Source organism: Papio anubis, chromosome 1 (assembly GCF_008728515.1).
Source record: "Papio anubis isolate 15944 chromosome 1, Panubis1.0, whole genome shotgun sequence".
In the NCBI taxonomy this organism is placed as follows: domain Eukaryota; kingdom Metazoa; phylum Chordata; class Mammalia; order Primates; family Cercopithecidae; genus Papio; species Papio anubis.
Genome location: NC_044976.1, coordinates 116,400,213 through 116,419,942, shown reverse-complemented (window position 1 = coordinate 116,419,942; position 19,730 = coordinate 116,400,213). Strand labels below are relative to the sequence as shown.

The following is a 19,730-nucleotide window of genomic DNA, read 5'->3' as shown; positions in this document are numbered from 1 at the left end:
TAAAACCATAATGAGATATGATTTCACCCCAGTTAGAATGGCTATTATCAAAAAAACAAAAAATAACAGATGCTGGTGAGGATGCTAAGAAAAAAGGAACTCATACACTGTTAGTGGGAAAGATTATTAGTACAGCCATTATGAAAAACAGTATGGAGGTTTCTCAAAAAACCTAAAAATAGAACTACTATATGATCCACCATTCCCCTATTAGGTTTTATCCAAAGGAACAGAAACTAGTATATCAAAGACATATCTGCACCCTCATGTTTACTGCAGCACTATTCACAGTAGCCAAGATACGGAATCCATCTGTGTGTCTATCAACGGATGAGTGGATAAAGAAAATGTGTTATATATACAAAATGGAATAGTATTCTGCCATAATAAAGAATGAAATCCTGTCATTTACAAAAACATGGATGAGCCTGAACACTCTTATGTTAAGTGAAATAAATCAGACACAGACCGACAAATACAACATGTTCTCACTCATATGAAGAGCTAAGAGTGAGCTCATAGATGTAAACAGTAGAATCGCAATTATTACAGTCAGGGAAGGGGAGGAAAAAGGGAAGGAAAGGAAGAGGTTGGTTCATGTATACAAAATTACCACTAGATAGGAGGAATAAATTCTAGTGTTCTATAGCACTGTAGGATGAATGTAGTTTAATAACTTGCATGTAGTTCAAATAGCTAAAAGAAGATTTTGAATTGTTCCTAACACAAAGAGATGATAAGTGTTTGAGATGATGGATATGCTAATTACCCTGATTTGATCATTGCGCACTCTACACATGTGTCAAAATATCACTTTATATCCCATAAATATTTACCATTATTATATGTCAAATAATATATGAATACAATAAAAAATAATACACATTTTTAAAAAAAATTGATATGTGCTCAGGCTTGGAGACGAGCGATAGCTGGAGCTATCAGGACTGAGGGTCCTGAGTCACAGGTCCCCACTAGGTCTCAGGAAAAAAAGAAACAGCTATGCTATTTAGAGTTGAAGCATCAGGTAGGAGCAAAATTAGTAAGGGTAGCAAGAGTATTTAAACATGAAAACCTGGGCTAAAATGCTCTCAGGCTCTTGCAGCTAAGATGGGGATTGGCCATGGAGACTGGGGAGGGACTAGGACACATACATGCCCGGGAGAAGAGGGACTGTGACCCAAGATAGGAGTCCAGTAGCCGCAGCTAAGGGGTGAAAAGGCCTGCTGTGAGGCCACACACTATGTTGATTAGAAACAGAATTCTGGAACCAGATAGCCTGGGTTCAAATCCCATCTCTACTAATTACTGGCTGTGGATCACCAGGCCTCAATTTCAGTATCTAATAAAATGGGTGATAGGTATACTCACCTCAAAAGTGTAGGTGAAGATTAAATGGATTGGAATATGTGAAGTGCCTGGAACAGTCCTTGTCCAGCACAGGGTGTGTGCTACATAACCATTTGTGTGTTACACAGTCTGAGAACCTACTACTACTAGAAATGTACTCCTAAAACTTTGTAATTGCAGCTATAAACAATCAAAAGCATTTACCTTCAAGCCAAACAACAAAAAGCTCTAGAGATGCTATTCTTATGTTTATTTAAGGAGTGAATATACTGTTTGTCTATATATGCATCAGGTCTCTGAGGGGATTTAAAAAGATGAATCTGAAAGGACTTAACCTTCCAAGCTAGTAGAGGAGACAAACCCTGTGCACAAATAATTTCAACACAAAAGACAGCTAAATCCCTTAGGAAATATACAAAAAAGTGGTAGGGTTGTTCAGAGGGGAAGGTCACTACAACTGGAAGAACCAAGAATGACTTCAGAAGGGTGGGAACATCTTGGACTAAGGAAAAGATCTTAATCTAAAAACCAAAACAAAACATTGCCATGATGGTAGAATCGTGTGTTGCTAATACACACCTAAAGAAAAGCCCTTAACTTTGTATGTCATTCTTCCGTAGTTATCACATTCAGCTTCATGTGCCTTTATACATTTTGCAAGTATACAAAAACAAAAACTCTCCTTAGTAAAAAGGAAGCTTTGCTTTTTCCTTCTTTGAAGAGTAATCGCAACAAACATTTCTAAAATAGTCCTGTGCTTTTTGACATGCACATATTGGTTGTTCAAAATGTACATCTCCCTTGGGAAATTCATTACATTTTAAATTATACATGTCTGTTAAAGCATAGATCTGTTCTACCTTCCATATATTTGTTATTGCTGCTTCTGAAACTTCCTTACAGCCCCAAAGAGGTCTTAATCCCTGTCAAATGTTATTATGTTACCAACTTTTATGTAGTCTTGAAAGGGGTTGTTTATTTAGTTTCAGTGACTCCTTGTTACTGCCAAATATTATTTCATTTCAGCACAGATGTAAGGGGTCCAATGACTGGAATTATTTTACAGCCCTGACATTGTCGAGAGATGGATACCAGTTTAATTATGGACAGCTGAAAATGATCTAGGAGTCACCTGCTACAGATATTTATCATCATTATGAATTTCTCACCAAGCTGTGGTCTGAGCACTTTCACAACGTTCCATTTGTGTTAGACAGACAGTATGATCTATATGGAACCTATATCTTCAGTCACCTTTAAATTTATGTATAGACAGTTTAATATTGCTTGATTATTTTCTTTTCCTCTTCTCAAAGTGAGAAAATATGTTTCAGTCATTCCTGTTCTTTTTCTTTTCTTTTTTTCTGTTTCTCTCTATAGCCCTCTCTCACTACTACCCTTATCCTTTCAGCTGTTTTTTCAATTATGCCTCATTGGAAATTACTCATTACTTAAAGAATGTGAATTGGATAGACTAGACACACACAGGATCAAGTAATGCAATAACTACAATATAGTTGGCCCTAAATAAATGCAGAAAGAATGAAGGAGGGAAGGGAGCAGAGGGAACAGGAAAGGTGGCTGTAAGATTACAGAACACTATTCATGGAATTCCTCCATCTCACATCTGAGAAGAAATTAATAGCATATTTTTTCCTCTACATCCTCCCCATTATACACTACACCATAACAAAATACATTTTTACACCTTCTCTTTTTATCTCTGCTTCTCTCTAAACAGATCTCAATTTGTCCTTTTCACATTGGACAAAGGGTTAAATAAAAGGGGTAGCCAGGTTATGGCCAGCTGATGATAAATTCAGGTCACTGTCTCACTGCCCAGTTGCTCCTCATTCCATTCCGTTCTCTGCTCTCACAACTTGGTCTGTGGGATCTTCAAAAATCCCAACTCTGTCCTGGATGTATGAATAACCGTAAGTACTGACTGTAGTGAACATTTATCATGCATATGTCATTCATCATGCAAAGTTTTTACATGGGTTATCTCATTTAATTCTGGGTACAGAATTATAAAGTCAACACTACTTGTATTCTCTTTCTGTAGTTCTTTCTGTTCTCAGCTGGGACAATTTTGCCCCCAAGGGAACATTTGGCAATGTCTGCAGATCCCTTTGGTTGTCACAGCTCCGTGGAATACAGGGATTGGCTAAACATCCTCCAATGCACAGAAAAACCTCCTATGGTAATTACCTGGCTCAAAATGTCAATAGTGCCACCATTGTAGATTTTAAAAGGATGAGGTTTAGAAGGGTTAAGTAACTTGCCTGAGGCTCTGTGGTGATATGTGGGAAGACTGGAATGCAAATGGAGCCTGCACTTTTGCATTCAGTTTCACATACATAGTTATGGCTTCCTCAACTGATTCATCACATCTTGTACCAAAGGAGCTAAAATTCCCCATTGGAATCTTATGTGAGAACATCTCAATACAAGTGGCCCTTTTCAATCATTTGCAGATCATCTGCTCTTCCATCATTTTCATCAGATATGCAGAATCGGGCCCATCTAAACAGTCTTTCACTCTAAACCTGTAAACACACACACACACACACACACGCACACACACGCACACACACACACAGACCACTCAAAGACACACATTGGGGCAATAGTTCCTCTGACTTTCTAATGATATAAGCAAACATAACAAGATGTAAGATAAAAGCAGAATGCATAAGCAAACAATCATACTACCTAAGCAGTAAACTTTAAAGATAGAATATATGGCAACATAGCTTACTATGATGAATAAATTGTATGTATTTAATATGACAGATTTAATAATAAACATAGCCCCTTGTATTCTGCAGGATAATTAGATAGAAATGGTAAATAGTCATCAGTATTCTTTTTAAAATGCCAATCAAAAACATTCATAATCTTTTCCTGTTTTTATCAATTCTTCAATAGGTGCAAATCAGTTTTGACAGTGTTTTTAATATATTGAGTGTATTTTAATAATCTGAATAAACCCCAAAGGCAGCTGTGCAAACACACATATTTTGTGCACACATGGGCATGCACTCATGTATACCAGCGGTCCCCAACATTTTTGGCACCAGGGGCTAGTTTTGTGGAAGGCAATTTTTTCACAGAGTGGGGAGCAGGAAGATTTCATGATGAAACTGTTCCACTTCCGAACATTAGGCATTAGATTCTCATCAGGAGCACACAACTAGATCCCTCACGCACAGTTCACAATACGGTCCACACTCCCATGAGAATCTAATGTCACCACTGATCTGACAGGAGGCAGAGCTCAGGCGGTAATGCTCCCTTACCTGCCACTCACCTCCTGCCATGTGGCCCAGTTCCTAACAGGCCATGGACAGTTTAGGAACTGGTCCTAACCAGGGGATGGGACCCGCTGATATATCACAAAAGTCACACACTGCATGCCCACACACATCGTACACAGGCACACACAGGTAGGTCCCAGATCTTACTTGCCAGAGCAGGTTTATTTTGCCTTTACTCCTCTCCCACAATACAGAGTTGCTGCCTCCCCTTTGTTCAGCCCCAGTCATCCACCCACCCTCTCTGGTGCTTATCCTCCTCTGGCCCTGGTTGGAGGGGAAGTTCCATTTTCCCTTCAGAGCCTTTCCCCTGAATAACCCAGGCCTGGAGTATAACAGCAACTCCAGGCAGGGAAGCCCGGGGTGCTGCTCTCACCCTTGGCCTACAAAGCACCACAAACGCTGAAACTGTGTTTACACGGAGCCAGACTTAGGCATTTCAAATTTCCAGATTACCTCCTACCCCTAAATTCTAAACTGCCACACCTGTTACTTATTGCTCGAAATTACTTCATCAGTCACTAGTGCCTTTCATTCTATAATAAATAAAAATCTCAAAACATAGCTAACCCACTGGTATAAATAAACTTTATTCAAAGTGAGCTACCAAGTTAAATGTTTTCTATTTTCATGGCAGGAAGGATTTAGAAAGCAAAAAGGTGTATCTGGTAGCTAGAAGTGGGAGGGGTGTAACAGAGAGATTTAAAAAGGTAACAGAAAGGAACCAGAAGCAAATTCTGTATTCTTCCTATTCTTGCCCCATACCAGCCCTGTTTATCTAAATCCAAACAAAGACAAATTTCTTGTGTGGCCGCAAGCAGTATGTTAGCTTGGAAGCCATAGATTTTCCTTACTCTTCACATTTAGCACTGTGTAAATCTGAGTACGCCATTGTTATTCAATGTGTGTATGTAAGCATCTCCTGCATTAATAAAATTTGCCAAGGATGGTGCTGAAAAGGTATCATTCCTTTCAGTTTGGGAATCAAATAAGAGGGACAGAGTCATGGGATGATTAAATGAATATTATTTTAAATGAAATACCATATTTCACTTTTCCCTATCGTATAGACCTTCTCTGACCAAAACAATAGCCACTAGCCACTTGTAGCTATTTACACTTTAATTTTAATTGTAATCAATTAAAAACAAAATTTAAAATTTGTTTTTTTAATCTCATTAGCAATATTACAGTACTCAATAGTCACATGTGGTTTAGCGTCTACCATATTGTACATTACAGATAAAGAATATTTTCATCATCACAGAGAAACTATTAGCACAAATATCAACAAATAAGAGTTGGAGAATACTCATTGTTTATATGGGAAGTGGGGGAATGGACCCTTTCATACAGTTTTGGTGGGAACAAAAATGCCACTAACAAAAACACACATGCACTTCATAGAAAAAAAGGAAAACTGAAATTGTTTAAATGTCTATCAATGGGGAACTAGTTAAATAAATGAGCAAACACCCACACAATAGGCGGCTATGCTATTTATTAAAAACCATATACATAAGCAAAACATATCAGCACAGAAAGCTGTCCTGGATGTGTTTTTTATGTAAAAACACAAACCACAAAGCACTTAATGTGAATAACATAATCCCGTTTGTGTTTGAATATACATATATGTGTATATACTTTTTACCGTGATAAGAACTATTATACTCTTACTTTATTTAAGCAATCATATGTTAGAGAAATGAGCTACCCAAAAGAATGTGTGCTGAAAACCTGTTTGCCCCTCCCTGTGCTAGTCTGAACTGAGTCAAGCTCTAGCTGATGGATTCTGCTTCTGTTTGCTGAGGACTTTATATATCCAAAGCAATCCAAAGTCATTCACCTCCCCAAAATAGGTTAAATATGAAGTCATATTTTGTGAATTTTTACAGTTACCGCAATAAACACTATGGGCCTCCAAGAAAGTCCCTGAAGCCAAAGGATTCTTTTAGGGAAACTGGTGGATATTTGGAGCTCCTGGGGGGAAAGTGCTCTCCCAGACCATCTCTCTTCTACTACCCCTCTTCCCTCTGCTTCACACAACCACAGCTTGCCCTTTCCTCTGCCACCTCACTCCCATAACCTGTTCCATGCAAGAGAAATCCAGATCCAAATCTTTATGCAACCTCGAATATGCAGCAGGTTAAGCAATGATTCAAACTGCTTCATGTGACTTCTTGTAAACATAAAAGGGAAATCATACAGCAGGCTTCATGGGAGTCCATTCTGTTTCTCTGTCTCTCTCCCTCTCTCTCTCTATTTATCTGTCTTATGTATGCACATATATGCATATATGTATAAATGTGCCTATGTACATATGTATGCACACACACATACATGCATGCATACATTTGGTTTCCATGAGAGTGCCTAGGGCAATTCTAAGCATTGGGCTTGTGCTTACTAATGTAGGGAGGTTCTAGAGAGAGGAGGAATGCTTAGAAGGAGAGAAGACACTAGTGTCTGTAGGTGGACCTGATCCTCAGGCAAGGAAATAATTTGGCTCATTTGGTATATTTTTGTAGGATCAAATCATTAGATAGTAAATATGATGTAAGTCTTTAAACCAGGTCAGTGATAAAGGAAATATTTTTACTTCTTAGTGTGTACAGAATTACAAGCTCCCTAACAGAGAAAAAGCATCTAGACCCCTTAAATATCTTCACGCAATAAAACATAAACATGGCTTCTGCCTCAGCTGCACTCTTTGAAGCTTGATTTCTTCCTTCACCAATCATTCCTGGAACTGAGTGACCTTTGGTCATTCAGTGCAGAGCCTCTCTCCGGTCCTGGCAGGCCTCTCTGCCTGGAGAGCTGACCTGAAGAGGTCCAGGAGACACAGGCTTTGCCTGGCAACAGTCTTCTCCATTTTAATAAGTCTCATTGGCCCGTAAGACTCATGCTTTTTTGAGTTCCTGATTCATGCCAAGCACATTTACTGGACATTTTGGCTTAAAGAGCACTAAGGTTTTAACCCATTTAGGACTGTTTTTCTGACTAGTTCTGGAAGCTTAGATTTTTGCCTATTTACTCCTCAAGCACTGCCACTCACTGCTCCCACGTTCTCTTATGTCTCTCATCTCCCCAATAACTATAGCTCTGGCTAGCTTATCCCATACTGCACACACATGTGCACAGGTACACACACATATTTTGACATAGATGATGGGCAAATAATCTTTACAGTGCTAGAATGTTGAAGATTTGATGATGATTTTAATTAATACAACTAAGGCCAGGGAGGAGAAGCCTTTGGAGATATTATGTGGAAAGGTACATTTCCTCTTAAATTCTGTCTCTTTAATTTTTCTTCCCTCAAAAACTTGTCCTTCAAGTAAAGATTCCTGAAACATTTGTTTTTCATCTGAGACCAAACCACTGGCTACTGAATGGGTAGCATTGTGAATTATGGGGCATGAGAAGAAAGAATTTTGAAAGGAAATTATTTGTAAACATTTTTCTTTTTCCACCTCTTTTAAAAAGGACCCACATGAAAATGTTGTCTCAGATTTTGAGTTCAGCATAGACTTTCATTTTCATTAATTATTCCAGTAATTCACAATATCATTCCCTTTGGGGGATGCACAGAAAGAAAGTGGCATTTAGAGAGTCAAGCCTTTTCAGAGCAACCCTGGGGGAGGCCAAGTATGCCTGGCCTCTGCCATTCCTAGTGGTACCAGGGGCAGGCTGTGCCTTTCTGCAGGATGTGGCACATCGAGTCTGCCTCCATGTGGGCAGCCTGAGGGCAGTTCGGGAGGAGGACACTGCCCAGGGCACTCCTCAAGGCTGCCTGTCCACCATTGCTCTCTCTCTCTCTGTGTGTGTGTCCGTATGTCATGAGAGCACGAGTGCCTGGCAAACTGGTGAAGCCCCTCATCACCTGTCTCCCCATGTCAGGGCAGGACCTCACCGTTACTTTGATGCTGTGCTGGATTTTTGTTTGAAACCAGCACTCCACATATAGTTTTAGACAAACCAGTAATAACTATCATGGCCTGCAAAATACTTTTCTCTCAGGATGTTTCGTTGTGCTTTGAGTACATTTTAACACAGTGAGGTAACATTCACAGACTCCTAAACAAATCACCTCCAGAGACATCCCGTCCATCGCCATGACGCCAGGCAGGCTTCACCCAAACCCCCCAGACGTAGGTGAATATCCTGTTTTCACAGGTCATCAGGAAAAGAGACTCCACAGCCTCTCTGGGGTAACCCTTTTCAGTGTTGACTTCCCTTCAGCGCTGTCATTATCTTTGTATTAGAGGGAAATGCTAGACTGCCATGACCTTTAAAAACCCACATTTGAATGTTTTGAATCAGATGTCACAGAGCCTGATTGTCAGCACAGTATTTAGCTGGCATTGAAAAATGCAAACCAAATATTGACATCTACTCTTGGGATTGGACCCAGTCAGACAGCTTTCACTTTACAGTAAAGGCCTGACCTGCTGTCCCCTTAGGATCCCCTTCCACGTGGGATCTGGTCATCGTTAAATGGTGAGGTTCTGCAGGTGTACTGCTACATCTTTCTACTCCCAGAAATCACAGCCATCATGTCCCTTTCCCTAAATCGTGTTAGCAGGAGCAGAGCTGCCATAAAAAGCAAAGCACCGTATTTCCTAGAGTCCTCGCTTAGACAAATGCAAAGATTTCTGATACTTGGTTAGTTCCTTTGGTTTTTAGAAAAGGCAGCTTTAAAGGAATCTTTCTCTGGCTTTCCCCTTCTGTGATGCAATGTGGGAAACCCCAATGTGGTCTCTAAGAGGTCCAGTTACATTTTGGCTCATGGTAATCCATAGAGCCTTCTGCAGTTAGAGGAAAATAGGTACCTCCCTTTCTTCCGGCTATTTCCCTTGGCGAAGTAACAAGTCAAAAGGAAGGACTGGTCAGGAAAGCCCTGACCAAGAGCTCAGACAAGATACAGCTCCGTGAGATGCAGCATGCACAGTCATTGTCTGAGACCAAGGGCCTGAAATTGACACCATATGTGCCCCAGGAGTGATTACTCCGAGGGGGGAGAAAAGCAACATGTCAGAACATTTTAGTAACACCTAATTCATCCCAAGGTTATAAATAAATATGATGCTTGCTTAAAAACAAAAGTCAAAAAATACTTCAACTAGATTACTTCTGTGACAGTGCTTCAGGCAGAGGTGAACTTTATTAGGGAGACAACATGAATAAAGAGAAACACATAACTACTTTTTATGGTATATTTTACGTGATTTTATTTTTTTTGCAGTAAATAAAGTGGTTATAGGGCTCCAAGGAAAAGGGCCCAGATGTTAGAGCGTTGTGTGAAATTTAGGGGAAACAAGCTGTAAAAAACACAGTCATAAAACAGGCTGTCAGTGCCACACATCTGGACAATACAGCTGTATGTTCCTAGTGGCTGTCGTCACCCAAAGAAAACTCAATAACCTTATTTCACCCCAATTAGGCTGCATACCAACATGATCAACATTAAGTTGCAGGGGGGAGCAACATTCATATGGCGCCTTTGTGTCAAGCAGCTTTTATCTTTCATTTGAATTTAGTTACAAAGAAATAAAAGACTGCTAACATAGTCATTTCCACTATTATAAAACTCTATTTAATTTATAATGTCCTAATAAGTCAAAGTTTGACAGGTTGGACTACTGGCTACGCCAAACAACAATAGACTTTCTGTAGCATGAATCACCCTATCAGTCATCCTAAAATGGAGGCCAGCCTGTCTTTTCTCTACCCTTTTCCTGGAGTCTGAGTTTAACACCATCGTTGGAAGCACTCTGCCTTATTGGAAAAAGAAGTCAATATTCAGACAATTCAGTTTATTTAAAGTAGAGGGTAAATGCCCCTCTCTGTAGCATTGAGGCATTTTTTTCCCTTTTTTTTCAGCCAGCAATGAGGTATCTTTCCAGGATGGCAAATAATATAAAATATAAAATTTCCTTTCATCTTTTCATCACTGACAGACTGTGCCAAAGGTTATAAAACATCACTTTTTCTAATAATTGTGTTTCTCCATAGGTGTTAATGGCAGCAAAAGCAATTATGGATAGCGGAGAGAAATTAACCTTACCACTGATAGGGAAACTCTTGAAATTTCAACTTCTCCAGATTAAATTTAAGGACCAACAGCGACGGGAAAATGAAAAGAAGGTACTGTACGATCTGGTGGGTTTTCTAAAGAGGGCAAACGGTGAATGAAATGGAGCCAGGTTTCTCCAAGGCCACTTCCTCTCTTCTTAAGCCTACCATTAAGTGTTACCTGGCAAATTTGGCTGTCACCTCAACTTCTTAGGGAAAAGGCTGTCCAAAGATCTGGAGGGGTTATGATAAACCCATTAAAAATCGGTTCCCTAAACTATGAAGGTTACAATATTCAAAGCATGTGCCCAAGATTGTTTCTATGGCAGTATATTTATATAATAAAGTTGTAGCCAAGAAGGGACCCAGGGAAGAGACAGGGAGTCAGGAAAACTAATATGAAAAGGACAGTTGCGGGGAACCCTCACAGTTCAGGTCTGACTATTTAAGATAGTTTATATGATACTCTATAGACGTGCCTTTTAAAATAATAGGCATATCGGTACCTTCATAATAATCTGAATATTTCAGCAACAATCCATCACTTCTACTCCTATATTACACATCTGATAATTTCTTTATACCTGGATTTTTTGTTTAATTTGCTTATAGAAATCAATCTGTGTGTTTTCCAAAGACTCATATTTGCATATGAAAAATATTTCAAAATGCTGTTAGCAAACTGCTACCAGGTTTACATCCATTTGCTATCATCATAGTCCAAAATAAGATGTTTTTCTTATTTTCCAAATCATGCTGAATTATGTTTGGAAAGCCCAATGCTTCAGTATGTACATATGTAATGTTTGTGTCTGCATGTGTATGTATGAAATGGATTTGCATATGAAGTCATTTCTGTTTGCCTTAAGTGGAAAAGGCAAAATCAATTCACAGAAGCAAAAAGAGAAAAGTGAAAATGTTCCAATAGTGCCTTCTTCACCTTTTCAAGACCCCCAAAACCTAGGTTTCCTATTTGAATTGGCCTCTCAGCAAGATAATTGTAAAAAAAAATAATAATGCCACCTTCTATTTCAATATAGGGCTTTATGTTTTTTAGAGATAATTCCCATATAGCATCTTCTTAGGGTGGTACATATTGTGCCCAGAAAAATTCTACTCATATTACCACAATTGATAGTATAGTTTTCCATCTAGTGAAACTCTTTCCATCGTGTTGGGGGAGTTGTACATTAAGAAGTACTCAGGGTAATTAAGACTTGGCAGAAGAAAAATTGGAAAATTTGAAACTAGTATAGAAACATCTCTTGCCTGTTTAAATTCCAATGCCATATGGGAATCTGAATTATAAAAAGCAGAGTGTAATTCTTGCAAAAATTTCTGCACTTTCTGTTTGCTTTGCCCTTTCCCACAGCACTTAGAAATAGTGCGCTAAAGAGCAGCAATTTACTTGTTTACCACTTATTGCATCATTAATTGTTTATTATAGGAGTAGATTGTAGGTTTCAGTTAACAAATTTTAAGTAAAAACAAATAAAATATCCTAGTAGCTTGGAAAACGTTTTTAAAGCTTGCAACAATATAAAAATATTTTTGCACCATTATTTTACTCAGCATTTCTTTGAAATGTGAGCTCTAATAATACAATTAAGAGGTTCTAAAGATATGGAAATAATCTTTATCTGTTGAAAATTTGAGAGTTCTGGGTAACTGGGGCATGAACCTTAGAGTTTTTATTTTCTTTTAAGTATTTAATACAGTAAGAGAACTTTTGAGCAATTAAGAGCCAATGATTACATAATCTAATATGACATCTCCATTATTTTGGGTTCCCAAAGCACCAACCCCAAATCTCTGAGTCACAACCGTATGAGTAAGTGCTAAATAAATTGATGAAAACACGTTGGAATGGAATACAATCAGGAAAATACTCCTGGTAAAGGGGAGATGAAGGCAGTTGTTTGTGGGATGATATCATTGATGTTCATTTCAACAACACTGCCTAAGAGGTCAGTTGAAACCATCAAGGCCAATGCTTGTCAGCCAAGGAGTTTGGCAATAAACGAAACAAGCAGAAAGTATGCAAAGCTGACACCATGCTGTGGATTAGAATATGAAAAAAAGAAAAGAGGACTTTACCTATATCTTTTCATCTTTCCTGAACCCACAGTGAGATTCTGAAATTTCTACAAGGTTAGTGACTGACTCCCCAACTTTTTAATATCAACATATCTATGTAGATGTTGTCTTTCAAATGTTAATTAATTGCTTACATCTGTACAACCCAAAGAGTGTTTTGTATATTCTATGTTTAATTTTTGAAATTGTATTTTTAAGAATCAGTGCTTGAAAAATATCTGTAATAGAAATTATAGAAAATCTTAGGTGAAAGTGAGGGCAAAAATAAGTAATATAACTAGGTACCTGTTCTAACGTTTTAGTGTTTCACTATATATTTGATCCTGTTTTAATCAATCAAAACTTTTGAAAAAAAGATAAATATAGTTTTAATTGCCAAATACAGTGAAGAAATATCATTCTTTTCAACTTCATTGCTTTTACTAACATTTTAGTCTGGGCTATGGTTAACATTGCTTTTGCTTTCTGCTTTGCAAGAAAGCTTGCTGGGTAATTCATATTATAAGAAATACGAGGAAAGATACTTCTAAAATGAACAGTTTTAAAACCTTCAGCATGTAAATTTCTGGTATACAAATGCCAGCCTCTAATTGCAAATAACTTAAATCTATCTGAAAACATTTATTTATTTGGAAATACCTTGTTGATGAACTCCAAATATAAATATCATGAAGAAAATGTACTGTATTTCCATAAACATATTTTAGCATTTTAGAACTTCTGAATATGACTTTCTCACACAATAATTCTAAATTAGTTTGATTTTATTATATCTTAAAACTTAAATAAAAGTGTTTTGTTTAGAAATATATTTTTCTTACATCCTTATCTTAACATTTGCTTTTGCATTTTTATTTCTATATGTTGCTAATTTATTAATTCAACAAACACTTACTGAAACATTTACAAAAGCAGTGTACTGAACACACATATTCTCATCATGTTCCTTATAATTATAAAGTAAATTGTTTGGTTTTCATTCTGATCCATTTTGATTTAGTCATTATCTGAATATTATATATCTACTCACATTTTTGTGAGTAGATATTAACTTCAACTTTTGTATTATATATTAATTATGAGCACATTTAAAATCAAGATAATGTTGAACCCAAATATTTTCCTTATATTGATAATTCAACTAAAATAAAACACTTGATAATAAAAAGAAATGAAAAAAAGCTACGATACAAAAAGTCATTAACTATTTAAATAATTGGCCAAATAAAATCTAATCTTAGGTTCCTTTGTGTTGAGCTCAGAATGTTTGCACAGGTTTTGGGAGAAGATCCAAATATATTCCAACTGTGCTTTTAATTTATGAATTCAAATAAGTCGTCCATATTTCCTTAGATGTTTTTAGAAAGCATATCTTTTTTGTAAAAGAATAGTTCGTTCTTTTGCTAGCTCATATGCATGGTACAAAGTGCCTTATTTCCTGAGGTACTAGAATTGAAGAGAAGGAAGATAGGTGGTAAAGAACTAGGGAAACTTTTTGTAACACTGGTAAACTATTCTTAAAACAATACAAAATTAAAAGTGTCTACATTTGATAATACATTATGATGAAGCCCCAAGCAACCCAGAGCCTCCTCCAAAAGAGAGACAAAGAGAAATTAGAGTAGTTTTCACAGACACCTTCCAGCTTCCTCCGGTCCAAACTCTGAAACACTGGAAACCTGCCAATGTAATGCCATTTGTGTGTGTGTGTGTGTGTGTGTGTGTTGTTTTAAAAGAAAAGCCATAGGGACATACCAGGAAATTACAGGCTGGTTAGTTTTGATTCAGTTGTGGTTAAAATCTTCAGAAACTATTTTAAGAAATCAAACAGAGAAAGAGCAGGGACTCGGTTTAGAAGGACCCGTGTGGTTTCAGGAAAGGAATAACTTGCCTCACTAACTGGATGGAATTCTTTGAGGGTGGATTATCGAAATGAGGATCCCACTAAAAGGGATGTTGAATCTAAGGAGCTTCAAAAGCTAACAATTCAGGAGAAATAATAAATGACCCCCCAGCTGACTTATCCATAAAATAGAGGAGTCTTTTCCTAATTGGCTTGCTTTTAATTAATGAAAACTTTTTACAGACTTCAGGAAAAATGCAAAGAAACATACATCTTTAACATACAGTAGTACTTTAAAATACGGAAGAGCTATGATTACAGCAGCTAATAATTATAGTTACCTGTCATTATTGACTATTTGGCACAGTACCAAGCCCTCTGCACACATTATATCATTTAATCTTTTAAATGACTTTATGAGGTACAGAGTATTATTCCCAGGTTGCAGATGGGGAAACTGAGGGTATGAAAAGTTAAGGAATTTTCCCAAGGCCAAACAGCTACTCTCAGTAGAAGAGCTGGGATTCAAATCCAGAACTGTCAGACTCCAAAGACCATGCTCTAAACCCCAGTACATATCCTTCCTAAGTGTGTCTCAGTAATTATGAAATGGCACTCTTGGCTCACAAATCAGTGGAGTGCCTGCCCAGAGACATTTCCCTGTAGGACCAATGTGCTCAGTGATCTACTCACAACCATCTGGTTCCACTAATTACACTGCATTCAGCATCCTCAGGTTAAATAGGGGGACAGTGGTCAAGGGAAGGAACAAAACTCACCAAGGAGGAATGCTCTTAGCTAACCAACCACTGATTCCAAAGGGAATCCTGACTTAATTTCCAGTCCTGCCCCCGACCCAGAAATGGCTCAGTCTCTGGGGGAATCTCTTATAACTGGACATCCAGAGATTGTTCCTAATGTCCTTCTGCATGGTAAGGTAGGATAGCATTGGCTGATCTAGTACTAAAGTCTTTCATAGACTACATGGAAAATACAGAAAAAGAAAAGCAAAACATTCACAATGTGTAACCCGATTATAATTGATATTAAGATTTTGGCATTTTTCTTTCTGTTTCTTTCTGTGCATTTGCTTCTTTACATAGCTGTAATAATTGTAAAAATCCACCCCTTTTTCAGTTAAGATAGATTATAATTTCTACTCATTATCACAGTGTCCATTCTATCATTATTATTGGTTTTGTAATATTTTATGGACTACCATAATTTTCTTAACCATTTCTCTATCATTGAGCATTTAAGTTATTTCAATATCTTTTCATAATAAACCATGTACTTTGCAGTATAGAATTCTGCATATTTTGGATAATTTTCTTAGCATAGATTTATTGAATTGGATTAATGTTTAAAAATGTTCCTATAACCTTGTATATTCAAAGTGAGTCCTATGGCCTTTTAGACCTAGTTCTCCATTTAAAAAAGAAAAAAATGGCTCCTGGTCAAATGAGCATGGAAATCACTGTGTATTAGATACAACTCTTGAAGATATTTAAGAACATAATAGCTAATTAAAGATGAAGGAGTTTTGTGAAAACCACTCTATTTAATGTTGTTTAACTTACTGTCCCTCAAATTTATGTGATCTTATACCTTTTTTAAGCCTGTCTCTTGTCCCCTAGAATAGATTGTTTATGAGATAGAGTGATATATTGAAAGAGAACTAGAGGAACACTCAGAAAACCCAGTTTCTCATAAACTACATAATAGAGTGAATTAGTTACAAACTCTGTGAGCATGTTTTCTTATCTATATCCTCAACAATACTATTCTGAGGATCTTATTATAAATTTTATATGAAACATGGTTATACATGAATATGTATATGCATTATTATTATTTTTTTTTTTTTTGAGACAGACTTTCATTCTGTTGCCCAGGCTGGAGTACAGTGGCATGATCTCGGCTCACTGCAACCTCTGCCTCCCAGGTTCAAGTGATTCTCCTACCTCAGACTCCCAAGTAGTTGGGATTACAGGCATACACTACCATACCCGGCTAATTTATATTTTATTTATTTATTTTTTTTTAGTAAAGATGGGATTTCACCATGTTGGCCAAGCTGGTCTGAAACTCCTGACCTCAGGTGATCCATCCACCTCAGCCTCCCAAAGTTCTGGAATTGCAGGTGTGAGCTAGCGTGCCCAGCCTGCATTAGTCAGGAGAATCGCTTGAACCCGGGAGGTGGAGATTGCAGTGAGCTGACATCGCGCCACTGCACTCCAGCCTGGCAACAGAACGAGACTCTGTCTCAAAAAAAAAAAAAAAAAAAAAAAAAGAATAAGATGAAGTATAGCTATTTATCATCAGTTCCACTGACATTTACCATTTACCTTCCTTTAATTGTAAGGAATTGGGAGAATGAATACTTATTAGTTATAATTGAATTTTGACATCAAGAAGTCATTTAGAAATAAAATATGATCTAAAATTACATTGAAGCATCCAAAAACTAGGTTGCCCTATTTTTTTATTTCTCCCTTTAGAAAGTGAGAATAACTTAAGATTAAGGGTTCTAGGTAGGTGTCACTTGATATTCAATTGAATATGTGAAATGCCAACACTTTTTCTGGTTATTGCTGAGACAAGAATCTCGCATCTGCTATGTAACTTAACTGGTTAAGAAATCTCTGTGCCTATCCAAAGCCTTCTCACAGTAGGAGTCATCTAGATGTTTTCTGTACATACTGCATTAAAAAAACAAAAAAAGTAATCTGTAGCAAACTTGACTCTTCTTCATATGCTGGGGAACATGTGTTCCCCAAACATGGTGGAGAGAAGGACTTTTTGAATATGCCCCTCCTAAATTTTTGCCCTGAATTGACAAGAGTTCCCTCTGAATTTTTAAAGTTATGAGTGAATGACCATAGTATGGGAACATGCATGCCATGTTATCCAGAAGCAAGAAAGGCCAGAGAAAGAGTTTGTATGAACTAACTTGAGTTTATAACTGAGGGGGTCAGCTTTGCTGAATGTGCCTGATCTGGTTAACTCCATTCCCACTCCCAGATTTCAATACATAAACCCATAGGTGAGAAGGGTTTACTTAGAATATGAGAAAAAGGAAATGAAAGATAGGAAATGATTTTGCTATGATTGGGGCTTGATACAAAAGGATGTTTCACTTTGAAACCAAGGTAGAATCCTAGGGACCAACCAGCCAATCATTGTCCAGAATTAGAGGGACAAAGAGACTGTCCTGGTTCAACTTCAGTATGGAGGGTGGGAGGAGTGAGGGATAGACTGAATCCAGGAGAGGAACAGGTAGACCACCGTTATGGTCAGCCATGGGGGAGAGCAGAAGGCACTGGGTAGGGTAAAGAACATGTTCAAAAATCCACCAAGGACATCTCGACCTGGATCCAGAACCCAGGAAGACCTGGGTACTTCCATTCGCTTTTATTGTCTGCATATATTTTCTCTGCACCAGAGAATCCTTTCTTTACCCAGGAAATTCTTTACATAGTAATACATACTCTACCAATTGAAGATATATCACTGTTAAATGGAAGAATGCAGGACACCAAGTTATACAGAGAGAACAATAACAGTTATGTAAAAATGATACAGAAAATTAATTTGAAAGAATGCATTGCACATCTTCTTCACTCATCTTCCCCAAGTGGTAGAATTATGGTGGCTTTTTAAGCTCTTTATATTTTTTCCAAATTTTTAGTAATAATTTTTATAAGAAAAAGTTATTTACAGAAGTAAATCAGGATTTATAAGGGTCCTCTTTAAAAATACTTTTAGCTGGGCATGGTGGCATGCAGCTGTAGTCCCAGCTACTCTGGAGGCTGAGGTAGAAGGATTTCTTGAGCCCAGGAGTTTGAGTCCAGTCTGGGCAACAGAGTGAGACTCATCTATAAAAACTTGAAACATTTTTAATACTTTTGCAAAGGTGAGGGAAGTAAATATTGATAATTTTAATATTAATGGAAATTAGTTTAACATACACTGTTCTCCAGTCTCCCAAGTTTGGCCTCGCTAGAGGAATACAAAGGTAAAAAGGGGAGAAAGGAGAAGTGAGCAGGGAGAGAAAGGGAAGTGAGCAGGACGAGTGGCTGAGGCAGGTGGAGTGCTCTGGAGAAAGGAAAGGGCATCGAGCAAGTGTACTTCAGCCCCTGGGAAGAGAGAGTAGAGGGAGGCAGACAGGTTTGGAGAAATCAGGAGAGCATCAAAGACTGAGACAAGAGTATCATGGAAATAAAATGAGTTTAGGGTTTGAAGTCAGACCAGCACTGTCTACCACAGTTGTGTGTCTTAGGACAAACTCTGTATTAATTTATACAATGGGAATAAAATTACCCATCTTACAGGTTGCCTTGTGAGATCAAATTAAAGATGATGATATCTGGAAACTATACTCTGCTACTGGAATTTATCACTTCCTTTGAATATTTGGTTGTAGTCAGCCCTCCTTTCTGCAGAATCCCAGGAACCAAATAGAAGAAAGGGCCAGAGAGTTCATGAGCCTCTAGAACTCCAGTCTTTGCTAAAGTGGCTTCAAAGGGATGAGACTTATGTGGCTGCACAGGCTCTCACACCCTGCCTAGGAGAACCTGGAGGGCCAGAGGACCTCTTACTGTCTAATCCATGATGGGTAGGGGTAACTGTGAAATGATGAAATGAATGAATGAACACATAAATGAATAAATGTTTATTCTTCCAGGTAAACTTTAAAATAGTTTAACCTAAAATGGTTTCATCTTTTTAGATCAAAAGATCACTCTGAGATTTTATTTAAAATTGCAGTTGTAAAACTTTCTGGTGTGTTTTGATGGCCACGTTGGAACTTCTCTGTAGCAGGACCAGCTGTCTACCAACAAGCTGCACAGGGTGTTGCAAATTAGTAAATTTGCCATGACCCGAAGCTTGGCTGTTAGAGAGCCCTGCATGAGTCTTACCAGTGCTTCCAGGCCAACTGCACTCAGGGACACTGACTTGTACCTTACAAACCCATTAAAAAAGAGCATGGGTGATAGACCCATACTGGCCTGGCTTTGCCACATACTGGCTTTGAGCTTGAA

General features: G+C 37.8%; 1 protein-coding gene across 6 annotated transcripts in view; it reads left to right on the top strand.

Moving 5' to 3' along the window:
- Positions 1 to 19,730, top strand: part of SPAG17 (sperm associated antigen 17) — a 232,623-nt gene that overhangs the window by 57,096 nt on the left and 155,797 nt on the right. For all 6 annotated transcript variants that reach the window (XM_021922730.2, XM_021922743.2, XM_021922725.2 and 3 more), the window contains exon 4: positions 10,686 to 10,817. In XM_021922730.2, coding sequence (XP_021778422.2) covers positions 10,686 to 10,817 — 132 coding nt within the window. The remainder of the gene's footprint in view (positions 1 to 10,685; positions 10,818 to 19,730) is intronic.